The sequence below is a fragment of the Lingula anatina genome, chromosome 3, assembly GCF_051362555.1.
Source record: "Lingula anatina isolate TDL-2025a chromosome 3, LinAna3.0, whole genome shotgun sequence".
Classification (NCBI taxonomy): domain Eukaryota; kingdom Metazoa; phylum Brachiopoda; class Lingulata; order Lingulida; family Lingulidae; genus Lingula; species Lingula anatina.
The window spans coordinates 23008306-23023779 of record NC_141769.1 but is presented as its reverse complement, the minus strand read 5'-3'; the positions used below and the strand labels follow the sequence as shown (position 1 = coordinate 23023779).

Below are 15474 nucleotides of genomic sequence, written 5' to 3'. Positions count from 1 at the left end.
ATGTTACTTATGATTGTCAAACTTTCAAAAAAGAAACACAGGACTAAAATGCAGCTCAATTGGAAAAATAGTCTAATTGGCTTCTTTTTCTGGAAGTTATACATTATAGTGAAATATTCATTTTTATCATGTTGGCATATTCATTGTGGGACTCCAAGCTCCCAGGGACATGACGCCGGATGGTAATCAAATTGTCTACATGTCCATGCTATTTATAGTTAATAATCAAAAATTGGTGATAATTATTCTGTAATTTATTATGTAATGTTACATCATAATTGACAAAAATCTTTTTGCACTGCTACTACAAACATTATGAAAAGAAAACTATTACTTATTATTATTTTCAACTTACAAGTATGATTTTTATGATTGGCATGCAGTTCAAAATTAGAAAGCCAGCTTAATTGGGTTATCATTTATTATTGAATTGATGCAGTTTTGTGTGAAATTTTCATTTTTCTCATTCTGGATTTTCAAAGTGTGAACTTGAACTCCCATGGGCCTGAATCCTTATGCTTGTTACACATTTTTTACTTACATTGGTATTACCTGTTGAGCATAATTATAATTTGATGTTGAATTTGCAGTGAAGCATAATGTGCTTTTGCATCAGAATTGACAGTAGCCTATTTTGTGCATTGTTATTGTCTGCTTTTTGTCTGTACATTTAACAGCTTTGCTGCCTTGTTTTAAAATTATTATTAAAGTGCGCAAGTAAAATAAAGCAAATAAAGTTAAATTTCATGTCTTTATTTTGAAACTATTTAAAATAATTGAAATCAACCCAATTCTCTAAAATTCATCAAGGTTTATTCACATTAAAAAAAAAATAAACCCCAGTTAGTTCCTTTAGCTTTTCGTAAATTTTGTCCTCATCCATCATCTCATCATCATCATCCCCAAAACCTTTATCAAAATCTGCATCATCATCATCGTCATCATCCAATTCATTGTGATTAATAAAATTTTCTTCATCATTCTCTTCAACTGCATCAGTTTCATGTTCCTGACTGGTACTAGAGGTAGCAATGGCCTACAATTTTCTGCTTTTCTTAGTTAAGCCATCTCTGAATGTAGGACGCCTGCAGAAAACCAATCATCAATTGCTGCATCAGGATTGAACTGCCTTATAGGTTTGGATAACAGATGTACTGTCATCAAATTGTCCAGCGAGCTGGACCTCTTCATGTTAGGTTCTGCAGTTTTTCTTTGTGCCTAAAATATCATAATTTATTGATCCTGGTGCATCAGTATATTATTGGAAAATACAAAATCAAAAGACAAATTGCATACATTGGCCCAATGTTGAAAATATCCGTTATTTCAGTTTCGTTTGTAGTCCCCTGTGAAAATTGCAGCCCCCTTTGCAGTCTGCCTGCTCAAGGAGACTGCACACTGCAAAAGAACAGTCTCTCTGGCAGCCTGGGCTCCCGTTCTAGCTGGGGACCACTTTGCAGCAGATCACCAAGACTTCTTCCTGTACCTCTGGTGTTCCTGCATTTGGACACCACACAAAGAACATTGTGGCTGCTGTTCCAATTTTGGCCTCTTACAGTTGACAACCCCAAGTTGTCGCATGAGTTATCTGTCAAACAGTCCTTAAAGTAACAGCTAATGTCCCTTACTTTGATCTTTGACCCTTCCAAACCCGCCACGGAATGGATTCTCATGGTACTCTTTATGGGTTTGAGTTTTATCTGTTCTAGCTCTCTTGAATTTTCACCACATTGGTCACTGCTAACATAAAGGAAACTAACATGCATGTTAGATGTCACTGCCCAATTGTTAAAATCCCATGCATCTTGTATTAACACACGCCCGCTTCTCATGGTCTCGATGGTGAGACATTTGCTTGTGTCTCCCAGTCCTTCACACGTAGAAAATTTAAAATGTTACAAGTCTCAAACGAGAGTGTTAGATTAAGATAAAAATGACCAAAACTATGAACTTACTGAGCAAAACCAAGCAGAATCTTCATTTGTTGTCCTTTGTTGAAACACTCCTCCTCGAAATGCGCGCTACAGATAGCAGAGTTGTTTGCTACAGCTACTTTCATGTCTAAGTCCCATACTCTTGTTAAATTGACAAACTTTTTCCACTTCTAGGCTACTGCTAGGTCTTTTGGAAATGTGTAAATTGAAATACCTTCATTTTCACTTGTGTTCGAGCACCCCCCGACAATGCAATGTTTCACCATGTTTACTGTGTCTTAGAACTGACAAGTTATCTAAGCGGGGCCCTGTCTGAGGGGTTCCTCTCATGATGTCACAAATATTTCGCAGGAAAGCGCTGCACGCTCAATTGACATTGATTGGGGAATTTGTGAGCATTCATTTTAAGTTCATTTGTTTTGATAAACATCGTGTTAGATGTCTGGAACTTAAAATATGGGAAAAAACACCTACCAAGTTGCACTTTAATGCTTGCATTATGTGTGTGTCGTCTTTACAGTATTCGCTGTCTGTCCCAAGGAATGTCATGTCAGAATCTTCTTCTGCAAATAATCCTTAGTCGTACACAAGAACTACAGCGCACACTGCTAAATCTGGATACAAGAGTTCCTTCTGAATTTGTCAAATGCCCAGCGTAGAGTCACATATTTCAACCTAGTATTATCAGGACTGCCATTTCCCTCCCTTAATATGGGTATTCTCTACTCTTCTGCTATAGATTCGTCGATCCCTGCCTCTATTCTTCCTTCCATGTTCTTGTTCAAGATGGGAAGTGATGCAAATGCTGAATCCATTGGGGGATATGCCCCCCCCCCTTCTTTGCTGTTGGGGGTTAGGGGGTCATTCCCAAGAAAATTTGGATTTTTAGAGGCCATTTGGCGCATTCTGATGACATTTGGATATTACATTTAACAAAATTTGGCCCTATCAAATGGTAGTTCTAATATTGTTTGATCAAGTACAACACACAATAAGAATGTAGAAAGTATCTGGTAAAAAAAAAAATTCTTTACAACAATATCACAGACACATAGTGGCACAGTGTAAACAATAAACAGTTTTTAATGCAGCAATATATGCAGCCTGTTTTTTTTTTTTTTTTTTTTAAAGAAGGACGGAAGTACATACGTTTTTTTACGTAGTCCGATAGTGTTTTTCTTAAATACGACCCGCCGAAAGCGCAACTTCAATACGTGCACTAATGACCTATTTATAGCACATTCAATGCACAGATTCTCACCTGTAAAAACTGCGAATTGGAAGAAGGCTAGAAACAGTCGAGAATGAGGCCACCCTGCAGTTGCGTCAGCTGTTTGGTCGAAAGTATGGCACATTTATGTGATGTAAGAATTGACAAATCTAAAATGCACTGATACAGAAGTATAGAGAACTGTCAAATTAACCTGTCATACTTGGAAGCTTGTGAACAACTGTCTGCACTGATCCCAACAAAAGCACCATAAAAGAAATTTTACTTCTCCAAGTAATGCCAACAGACCTAGTACTCAGCACCATAAAAGAAATTTTACTTCTCCAAGTAATGCCAACAGACCTAGTACTGTCCTGCTAACATACAAAGCTTGTCATCTTTGCTTGCAATTGACAATTGCCCTTTCCTCACTTATTAAACCGAGATAAAGTCTGAATCTCAGAAAGCCTTGGTCTCTTGTACTGAGATGCCAAAGGAGGTGGCGCTTTTCCCACCAGAGACTTGTCAATGGATTTTTCTTCGATGGACTTGACCAGACATTCCAGTAGTCGGTGTACATAACCTAAACAGATGTATTTTAAAGTTATTAAAATAAGAACTAAAATATTGTAATGGACTAAATTCTTAAGAGCATATCCAAGTTTATGGATGACTTGTTAAAGCAATATGATTGAGCCCTATTAGTGATCTGCATGTATATATGTACTTGCAGTGAAGTTTCTACTAGCTGCATTTTAATACCAGTACATACCAAACGTGCAACCAACATATATATATCTTGCACACTGATTTCCCCTTTTTTGTACTTTGGGAAGATGACACTCGTTCTTTTGTCCCCATCTTTGGTGTATGCTACCTCTCTGTTGCCATTTTCATTGTAATGCAAAGCAGCTAAAATCAACCTTCCGGGAAAATAAAAAACATTTAAAGATTGTCAATATTATGCCAAGATACCTAAAATTTTACACATAATGTTGGAAGATGAAGGTGAAAATTTTCATTGTATACAATTACAATGTTCAGTGTTCTCAACATTCTTAATGATTTATCTAAAAACGAATGCCATAATTACATGCATTTCACGCAAGAATTGGTTTACAACTGAAAGTTTTTACCTGCTCTGCATGCCATGGTATGAAAAGCCAATCATTTTAGGAGCGAAGTGGTTCACCACAGCATGATACACCTCTAAAGAAGATGTGTGCTCGCGTGGACTCAATTTTCTCACATCCTTCAATAATCTGTTGGACAACACCAGGTCTTGCAACTTTTCATATGCAACTGTGCCTGAATATTAAATAAAGCATGGCATTTTGGTGTGGTTTGTAATTTTGAATGCATTTTTGATTTATAATTTCCAAAATGGGTCTGACATAAAACAGCTTATCATGTTCAGGTTTCCCTCTGACTGGGATGTCATCTCCCCAAGTCCTGTTTGCATGGAAAGTTGTATTTTGTCAAATCTGTCTCTTGTCATTACTGTAGGAATAAAAATTAACCTATAAGGTTATTGTTTGACCAGTACTGGTCGTAATGTGGCAGGTGTAAAATATTCATGGCCACCCTGATTCCAAGCCATGCTTTAAGCTCAGGTAGTGTCACTTCTTTCCACTTAGTGTCATTAGCACCTTGGTATGCTGAAACTATTCTTATAGTATTGCTCACCCATTCCTTGAAGAGTGTTTCCACTGCAGTTGGTACATGATAAGGATAGCAACCACAATCCATATACATCAGCTGAAGGCTGGGCTCCCCCTAGTCCTAATTTCTTTTAGCAAAACCTGCTAAAGACTTTGAAAATCTGTTAGCATTTTATAATTTTCTTTAGCAAAAAAAAAATGTTAGGTTTTGACGCAGTTACTATGTTGCATATTAGTAAATAAACAATGTAATTTGCCTTACAGTAGTGAGTGTACAGGTTTGATGTCTGTAATGCTAATTGGGATCCCCTGGAAAATTTTTTAAATCGAGGTGCAGTTTGGTGCATTTTAGGGTATTTAGAACTAATTTTTTTTTACATTTTATGTGACACTAAATTGTCTTGTTTTAGATGTTTTGAGGAGTAAATTCAGTAATGACATAACAAAGGTTTGGACAAAATTTATTTTCCAGTCTTTGCATTTACTCATTTTAGTCCTTTACAGTCTACAGATCTCAATCATCTTTGGCATACTTCTTTGGCATACCTTTCTGTTGGGGTTCCTCAAATAAAAGGAGTGCGCCAACTGTCCAAAATCTGTTTCTTTAGGGATTGTGCCAAAACCTGAAATTCAGGCAGAGAGGTGATCCCTCTCCAGCCTGTTTCTCAGAGCTGCCCTCACCTGAAAAACCAAAACACATATGAGAATAAAGCAAGAAGCATTAGAAATAACATCCTGTGTCAATCTTGAAGTTAAAGGTTCAGCAGCAGCAGTTCCTATAATGCTAATTAAAACTTTCAAAAATTAAACATACTCTTTCAAAAAAAAAATCAACTACTTTCATACTTACAAGAAAAAGGGCTTACTACTATACATTGATCAAAAAGTTGATCAAATATGTTCTTCTTAATGTTTTTAACCTTTCTGAAAGTAACTGGTCAGTTGACTTTGTACTTCATCCTTAAAAAGGCCCTCCCAACCGGGATAATAAAGCAGTAGGAATTTTAAAAGGCCGTTGATTGATTGGAGATCATACAGTGTTATTTTCTTTTTGGATACGTGGGCATGGACTAGTTCTCAGCAATTTTTAATTTTTTCTGGGGGCAGTCGGGCCTCTTGGAATGAGGTATCCAGTTCTATACCTGTGAAGGATATTACAGTAGCTGGGGAAGTAGTTTTTTCTGGGGCTAATGGTACCCCTATAAGCTGACAAAGGTCTGTGAGTCGTTTTTGACATTCTTGTTTGGTTAGGGCCAGGATGAGGAAATCGTCAAGCAAGTGTAGGATCAGGTATCGGAAACTTGTTTTTAGCTTTCCATTCTATGGCTGAACTAAAGGTTTCAAATTTTTGACAACTGGAATGCAAAATAGTACTGTGATTTTAGGGAAAAATTCAATAGAAAAGTAGTAGTTTTTGTGAATTGGGAGAACCCTTAATGTGTTCTGGATATCTGTTTTAGCCAGGTAGGCATCTTTTCCTATAGATTTGGATGGCATCAGAGACATTGGCGTAGGAAACTGCTGCAAATTTGTCCTCAGTGCCATCATTGATGGAGTAGTGTTTTGGGGAAGAAAGATTATGTATGAAGCGGAACTTTCCTGGGGTCCTTTTGGGGACAACATAAACTGGGGACGTGACGAAAAAGGGGAGTGGGGATGTAGAGAATGGGCCCGCTATACGTCCTGCTTTAATTTCTGTGTCTATTTTTTCTTTTAATTTTTCATAGAACTCAGGTTCCCGAGATTTTGGAGGGGAAGAGTGAGTTAGCTCACCCTGATATGGTATTATGAAGGGGTAGTCTCTGCCACAGAGCAGGCATTTGTGCACAGATCTGCACTTACAGTATTAACATTTGCCTTTGTTGAAATTTTTGCATGTTTCTTGGGATTGGAGACAAAAATTCTTTATTTAAATTAAAACCTAAAGAGTGTCCATAAGTTACTGGATCCTCCTCTTCCCATTTTATCATCTCACTGGCCCTTTTGAGACGGAATTTCTCATCGTGTGGGTAAGAGGGTTATAACTCTGTGAGCATAAATAGAAAGGGGGATGGCCTGTGAGGGAAATTTTTGGAGATAAATGGCAGTAAAAATTTGCCATGCCTGGCACCATTGTAGGCGTGATAAGTCATTTGATTTGTGGGCGGGGGAGAAAGTCATAGTAATTTGACCTTCCTCTTTTTTTCCAGCTTGAGGAAGGTAAGCATCAGGTTTGTCCTCTTTGCTTGAGATTGCATCAGTTGTTGATTGTACATCATAAACTTAAGCTACTCATTTGCATAAGTTGCTAAGTATGGTTGCATCCATGTGATTAGGCCATGTGCTACAGCCTACTTGTGTGCATTGCTTTAGCCACTTACTTTTTGTGGTGAGTATGGCACCTCGGAAAGATCGCCATAACATACAAGTGTCTAACTCATTCATGTGGACCCCGTCTTGACATAAGTTGTTCTCCCATTGTTTAGTGGCATCCACATGCCGAAGGAAGTGGACCTTAGCTTGGCCTTTGAAAGTTTCCTGTCTTATTCAGTCACCTGACACACTCATTATGCCTGTCCTGGTCTGCCTTCGTTGGGAGATACCCACAGCTGGGTGAAGATCGAAATAGGAGTCCCCAGAAAATTTCAAAATTGGGATTAATGTCCTGAATGCATAGGTTGCTTATAATTTGTTGCACATCAAAGGGGGAGCCTCTTCCATCGTTTCCACCCATTTGAAAGAGAATGAGGTTCATGTGTTGGACTTAATCCAGGAAGTCATTACTGGACAGGAAGTGGTCCAATCGAGCCCCACTTTTGCCAAAGAAGTGGACATTGAACCCTGCTGGATGGAGGTTTGGAGGGGGGGCTTCATGTTCTAATCTTCTAACAAGACTGACCAGCTATCATAATTTCCGTATTGATGAAACTAAAAGGCATGCAACCCCAAATAAAGATCATGGTATAAAGAGGGGGGGGGGGGGGAAGAACCTTGCAGTATAGAGATAAAAGTGAGTTGTTGAGCAGATCCTGAGGCGCCATGTTGTCCGGTGCAGGATGCAGCCATAATAATTTTGAAGGTTTTCTCTTGACTCTTGGTGGTAGAAGGAGAGAGGGAATTGCATATAGTACTCCATGAAAAGCAGTATTCATTCGTAACTGTCTGTACGAGTAAAACCTAACTATAAGACTCTTATTGTGTCAATTAGTCTATGGCAGCTAATTATTTAGGAGTCTGCCAGTTTGAACCACTTTGATTTGTAGAATATATAGAAACTAACCATTTTATCAGAGGTTATAACTAATGGGGCCATCTTCTTTGTTTCCTAAGTTTGTCATTAAAGAAATAAAAATGTATTTAGTTGTATCTATTACCAAGGGTGTGTAAAGGGGGATTCATACATATGAACCAGCGAAACTCATGTAACTCATGCTATTCGTGCTGTAGCTAATAAGAGCCGTATGACGACGTATAGCTCGTGAAAGAGCGTAAAATGAATAAACGAAGGCAGTAACTTACCCTTGATCAGAAGTGATGTTTTACAGGGTTGACTTCTATTTTAGCGCTTGGCTTTGTCCGTCCATACGGCTCAGCTGTAAGTCAAAGAGTGTCTTCGGGAAGTGTGCAAGATGCGTCGTCTCTGTCATTCTCCCCACATGATTCAAACCCGCAGCACGATTTGCTAATAGTGCCAGAAGGTCAAATGGATGACATAATGTTATTTACAGAGGCAGCTGTAAGAAAAGACTCGGGTAAAATCTTAGCTTGATAAATCAGATTATGGGCATGCAATAATCTTTATTTATCAGTACAGGTATGCCAAATTCTAGATAATGACTAAGCCTATGTAGGGCTATCTACATAAAAGTAACTGAAATGTTATTACATACAACATTCCATCAGTAAGCACAAAATGAGATTTATCTGTGGTTGGTTAAGATGATAATGTAATTAACCATTTGATTTAAGCTAAAATATTTGTGAAATATTCTTACCTTAACAATACTTCTTGTAAATCATCTTTTGATCCACCACATGGCAGCTTCACTTTTTCTTTCCACAAGTGGTTTTTGATAAGTCCTTTTATGTCTATCCTTTTATGTCTATCTGCGGAGAAAAGCCCTACCTGGTAAAATTACTGAACACATGAAATTAAGAAGCCCTAAAAGAGACTGTAATTGATTCAGGGTAACCTTAGACCGACCAAGAAAGTCATGTATAAGGGACCTGCATTTGGAAACCTTATCCTCAGGGAGTCGAGCTTCCATCAGTTCAGTGTCCAGTTCAATGCCTGCAAATGGCAGCATTTTACTACTGCCGTAAGTCTTCTCAGCTGCAATAGGCACACCTATGTCCTGACAGAACGACAAAAAATTATTAAGATCCTTTTGACATTTCTCAAAGGTGGGGGCTATAAAAAGAAAATCGTCAAGGATATGAACCATAGAATGAGCCTTAAGTTTCGTTTCTGCAATCCATTGGAGGGAAGTGCTAAACATCTCAAATATCTTACATGAGGAGGAGCAACCCATTGGCAGATGAGTGTCAAAGTAAAACTGACCTCTCCACGTGAAACCAAGCAAGTGTTGATCAGGAAGGTGGACCATGAGAATTCTAAAAGCCAATTCTACATCCGTCTTAGCCAGCCATGAAGATCGACCAGACTTATTGATAAGTTCTATTGCTTTCTCTATATTGTGGTACTGCACCGAGGAAAATTCTTTATCAATACTATCATTGACCGATTGACCCTCGGGGGGAAAAGACAGGTCATGAATGAGTCTGAATTTGCCAGGATCTTTCTTTGGATGTAGACCTATGGGCGATATGGCCAAATGGGAAAAAGGTTTTAAATTGAAAGGACCAGCTAATCTACCTAGATTAAGTTCGGAAGACAATTTTTGATCCACGACTTCGGGCCTGTCCAAGGCAGACCTATGATTACAAGCAGAAGAAGAATATTGAATGTGGCCTAGCCTAAAACCTACTCTAAAACCCGCCACTTACTTACGTCTTAACAATGCAGGGTAGCCAGACAAATAACTATTCAGTTTATTAGGGTCTACTGGCGTTTTGAGAACTTTGTGAGTTTGAGGTGGGGGTCTTGGTGGTTCTAGCTGGGAGGGCAGAGTTGACTGGGCGAGAGGTAGTCCGCCCTCTTGATGATTAGTGTTAGCCCTGCATTTTGCGGCTGAGTGGGAACCTGAACAGACATAGCATCTGTGGGCATAACCACAGTTCCCAGAGCAGGTCCCTCCTGAATGAAACTTGAAGCATACCCCTGCTGGGAAATACTTACGAAAGGGCTGCCTGTGCTTTGAGTATTTATTTAAGGCTCTGGGGCGGTGTTGAGGGCTAAATTGGGGGCGGGAGTTGAGAAGTGCTCTATTCCACAAGTCCCAATTAATATCTTGCCAGGGGTCACCTGACCTCTCCTTGTTACTTCTGTATGTGCGGTCGTACGCCAGCCAGTCCCCCCTAAGACCCGCCAAAACTTTAACTCATTGTCCCCTGTAGTGAATACTGCTCTATGCCCTACAGCCATTAATACCAAATCTGGCCACCACCAGGTGGTGGCGCCACTGTCTGCACTCTCCCATATCCCTAAGGAAATCCAATATGGCTGCCCTCAATCACTGTTGTTTTGTTTATTTCATTTTGTTGGGCTTTATAAGACATGAAATTTGTTTAATTTAAAATTCTTTATAACTGAACATATTTAGGATTTTGTTATTTATTGAATGAAGAAGATCAAGTCTGAAGTATTTGATCTGTAATACAAAACAATGAATATAAGTAAAAAAATGTTTATTAAATCTATGTAAAATGTAATACTTGTTGAGAATATATCATTAAGTATCAAAGTAGAGACTTAATAAAATTCTACAAAATATAATTCAAACATGAGCACCAGATAACAATAAAAGTTTCTAATTCATAATGCAGTTAGCACCACAAATCTCACAACGAATACTGTTGAGGTTATCTGACTTTTATAACTAAAATAAACACACTGTCAAATATAAAATAATTGGCACAAAGGATTGATAAACAATAGTAAAAATGCAATTTTCTAAATATATAAGTATAAATATTGTTTTTATAATCAATACTGAAAAGAAAACTTAATATATGATATAAAACATGAGCATTTAATGAGCATGTACATTGTGTAGACACAAAAAAGCTACACTATATATGTTATGACTACAAAAACTGTGACTATAAAAACTATATTTAATATTTTCTTTAAGTATATACTGACTACTTACAGTGAGCAATGAGCAGATACAAATTACCCGCAAATTTATAGAAGAAAATAAAATACTAGTATTTGATAAAATGTATTCAATACATGTACCAACATTCTACATGTTAAAGTTCTACATGTTCAAGTTCAAGACATTCTACATGTTCAGTTCAAGAGATTATAAAAATAAAATTAATTTGGCACATGTGAAATAAAGGTGACATAGTTACAGATGTTGATGATATGGTTCAAAACAGTCAATACACGGGCTGACACTGCAACCAGAGCTCTGTACCCTGGACTCCCTTCTTTGTCCATTTTTGCTGCACTGCCTACATCTACCTGCCTTCACAGTTTTCCGAGGTAAGTGACTTGTGCCCTGGGGGTCTACATTTGAGGTAAGTTTTCTCTTCCGACCGTTGCGATATGTTCCGATGAGCCTCTTGGATAAATTCATGGTAAAATCCATCAGAGTACGAGGCAAAACCCTTCCAGATTTTGATTGAAGGATGTGGTTCTGTGACTCTTTCATACAGATGAAGGCATTGCATTTGGCTACATCAAACAGAAACCAGAAAACATAGAGCCACCATTTCTTTGAGGTTCTGTAGGTGCAGTACTCATTTCGTAGTTGATCTGCCCTGTCCACTCCATTCATGTAGGCATTATACTCTGAGACTGTCACCGGACAAGAAACTCGCAGAATTTCTCCAGTTTTCTGCTTTCTGTTTGTGTAGCCAATTGCAGATGCTGGATCCTCTGCAGTGGAAAGGAAATGTATAACTTTCTTGTCCTTCCATGCCACTGCTATCATTTCTCCTTTCTGTACCATTCTGTTCTCCCCTTGAACCTTAACGCAGTTATTTGGAAGAAGGTTGCTGGGATAACCCCTCCTGTTGGACCTCACTGTCCCCCTGGCATAGATATTCATATCCAGCAACTCTTCAAATAACTGTGGACTAGAGAAATAATTGTCCATATTAACAATATGGTTGACGCCACTGATGTTTTCACAGAGGTCTAGTACAACTCTGGCACCTAAACCAATCTCGGGCTGACCTCGATTTCCTTGTCTACCAGTGTAAATCTGTAAAAAAAAAAATAATAATAATAAATAATAATAATAAACTTGCACTCACTTGGAACATCATAGTCTTGTTTCTATTCTCAAAAAAAAAAAAAAAAAAAAAAAAAAAAAAAAAAAAAAAAAAAAAAAAATTAAAAATTTAAAACACCCATAGCACTTATTAAGTTTTGCAAGCATACTAGTAATTATTTAAACTAACTGTGTGATCAAAATACTAGATTAAACTTACCTGGAATTCATTTAGGTAACCATTTTCAGGGTCTGCTCTCACCCAAACTTTTATCCCATATTTTGTAGGCTTGGCTGGTAAATATTGGCGAAAGCCTAGTCGTCCCCTGAATGCAATCATACCTTCATCCACACTGGTGTTTTGGTGTGGATTATAATTTTGAAGGCATTTTTGATTTAATATGTCAAGAATGGGCCTAACATGCAACAGTCTGTCATGGTCAGGTTCCCCTCTGTCTGGGAGATCTCCCCCCCATGTTTTGTTTGCATGAAAATACTGCTGAATCTTGTCAAACCTGTCCCTGGTCATCACTGTTGGTATGAAAAGATTACCTAAAAGGTAATCATTTGACCAGTACTGGTCGTAGCGTGGCAGGTACAAGATACTCATGGCAACCCTGATCCCAAGCCATGCTTTTAGTTCCGGCAGTGAAATTTCTCTCCACTTGGAGTCATTGGCGCCTTTATATGCTGCATATAAATTGGTATTTTCAACCAAAATATTCAGTATCTCATCAGAGAAAAACAGTTTAAAAAAATCTAGTTCATCTTTGTCACCTGTCAGTTCGTGTGTGCATCCAGGCTCCTCGCCACAGAAAGGCTCTTTATCCACCCCTACTAGATCGTTTTTCCATTGATTTCTTCTAAAATCTTCACTACTGTTATCTATTTCATCAAAAGACTCTGTATTTGTGGTGTTATTCAAAGAAATATCGCTAAAATCATCGCTGTCAGACTCGCTTTCACTATTAAATCCAGAAAATTCAGACCCAGAGCTCTCCTCAAAAATTCTTTGTATTTCCTCCATGTGCGTATCTCCCGCGGCCCGTATAATGTTTACATTATGTACTATGGTATTCTAATTTTTATTGGCTAAAAGAAAACCAACAACCAATCACAAAACAAGCTATTTAAAACTTACCAATCGTAGTTTCTTTCTCATGCCGTCATATGAAGTCGCTAGGCAAGGGGGGCGCCATATTGGATGCCGTCATACGACGGCAGTCGGGAAGGGGTACTATTAATATTACGACGTCAAATGACGACGCTCGGGATAGAAACTGGAAAACATCGACGGCAAATGACGGCGGTAGGGGACAATGAGTTAATGTCCTCTGCATATTTCAACAAATTAGGAAACTCGTGAGGATACTTCAATCTGTAAATAGACATAAAAAGTATGGAAAGCAGTGGTCCACACACTGAGGGAAGAGATCTGAGGTTTTTTACCTTGAGAAACTACCAGAGTTAACTGGCCATTATGTGTCTCCATGGCTAAGGGGAGGGGATCACCGGGTTGGGGCAACAAAGTCGATTGGTCTTGTAAAAGAAGCGCCAACTCAATAAACTGATTCCCCCAAATCTTATCTTTAAGTTAAGTGTCTACCTGGGCGTGCAAAGGGATAGATTTAGTCTGGTGTCTAGAAGTCGAGGGAAGTGGGGACACTGGGGCTAAACATTTTTCAGTCTTCTTTGGCGCTTTTTAAAATTTCCCACCTTTAATTATGTAGAGGATGTATTACGGACATTTCCCTGTGTACAGATTTCTCTTTCAGAACTTATCATGGAGCAGTTGGGCCTCTGGGCCCATGGTATGTCGGTACGCATTTCACAATCTGTTACGCTCCGCTCTTTTACTCCTTTTCATAAAATTGTTAGGGTGACTCCCGTTAACGCCCAACATAAATACATAATTATTAAACATAGCAAATAATTTTACTTTTCAAATATATTGAATTTATGAATCCATGTTTATCATTTGTGAATAACTGCATGAAGGAGGAGACGGGGAAGGTGGCAGGAACGAAAAAATTTCCAGCGAGGCGCAACTTGTATAATCAATCTTGAATGCTATGCTTTCCGCAGAGAATTTACTGAATAAATGCGGCAGTGCGTGCCTAAAAGAGAGTCCCGGATTTAGTGCTGCAAATTTCAGCAAAAGTGACGCTTCAAAGCTGCCGGGTCTCCCCGATGGACAGATAAATTTTAAGGAGCTTAATACAGTGAATTCCAGATGCCAATACCTTGTTTACGCTCCTAACCTGGTAATACCAGATGCCGTTTCCCCCCGCTGATGAAAGTTCGCAACGGCCCATGAAATCAATTAAGTTAACCGTTGCCATAAAACATCGTTTGTCTACGCCAAACTTCCCTATATTCACCTGTTGGACTACAATCTACATGTATTTCATTAAGGACAATTATTGCTTTTGTGAATGTTTTCACTTTTTCTGAAAAAAAAAAAAAAAAATATATATATATATATATATATATATATATATATATATATATATATATATATATCAGTCATTCTTTGCTAGTGGTGCACTGCAGGGGGGCCATAACAAGAATGTTATTTAAATTTAGATAGCCAACCAAATTCTCATGACATCGTTGTGTATGTTTCAATAACAAATCAAAGAAGCTGCATGAGCAAGGAGGATGTTGTTATAAAAGCAAAAAAATAGAAAAAGCAGAAAATATATCGAAATAACCCTCAAAATGGCGTCCTTTTTTGTGGAATTTTGACCCTACCTCTATTTAAGAACAGTTTGTTTAGGGTTTGAATGGATTATTGAAGCAGGAAATACATCTACTGCAAGAAGATATAATAAACAGAATGTGCAAATTGTTATTTAAATAAAAATTTATTTGAAGTCACTGAAAAATGATCACAAAATTAGCTTAACTTACGATACATGCGGTGTCCCACCCCGATGAAAATTTCATCTAATCCTATCTTTCCGTATTAAAACTGTTCAATCGTCCAAAGTAGTATGTCGGTTAGTTTGTGTCACGAAATCCAAGATAATATCAGTTTTCTTAAGAATTTCACATTTATTGCTCAGCAAGGTCGATTTTTCTTCACCGCGTCCCAATATAACGTTCGCAACGCTGAAACTTCAGAGATCGATTTTTATCAGACGACTTTAAAATGCCGCGTGAAAATTATACATCGATAGCGATCTTCTTCCATACTCACTAACTGATGACGTCTTACACACGAATGGCTTCTTTTGCACACTAAAAAAACCAGCTCAAACTGGCGGGTGGCCCATTCTGATAACGCATAACGCAATGACGCTGTCGAGATAGGATGCAGGGCACAGGTGTAATTCCCTCGA

At 38.2% G+C, this 15474-nt stretch overlaps 1 protein-coding gene across 3 annotated transcripts; it reads right to left on the bottom strand.

The window, feature by feature from the left end:
* Positions 1-708: 708 nt before the first annotated feature.
* LOC147763094 (uncharacterized) lies at positions 709-10665 on the bottom strand. 3 transcript variants are annotated; one of them, XM_087009127.1, is made up of 7 exons: positions 8780-10665; positions 8304-8466; positions 4831-5486; positions 4281-4452; positions 3917-4067; positions 3508-3727; positions 709-3453 (listed from the first exon to the last, which is right to left on the bottom strand). In XM_087009127.1, exons 3-6 carry the CDS (start codon positions 4832-4834, stop codon positions 3539-3541), a joined length of 516 nt encoding a protein of 171 aa, XP_086865253.1. In that variant the 5' UTR covers positions 4835-5486; positions 8304-8466; positions 8780-10665; the 3' UTR covers positions 709-3453; positions 3508-3538. The 3 variants fall into 3 exon arrangements, with proteins under 3 accessions (XP_086865253.1, XP_086865254.1, XP_086865255.1); XM_087009128.1 differs by lacking the exon at positions 8780-10665 and having other exon boundaries at positions 8304-8642; XM_087009129.1 differs by lacking the exons at positions 8304-8466; positions 8780-10665 and having other exon boundaries at positions 4831-6784.
* Between the last annotated feature and the right edge of the window lie 4809 nt (positions 10666-15474).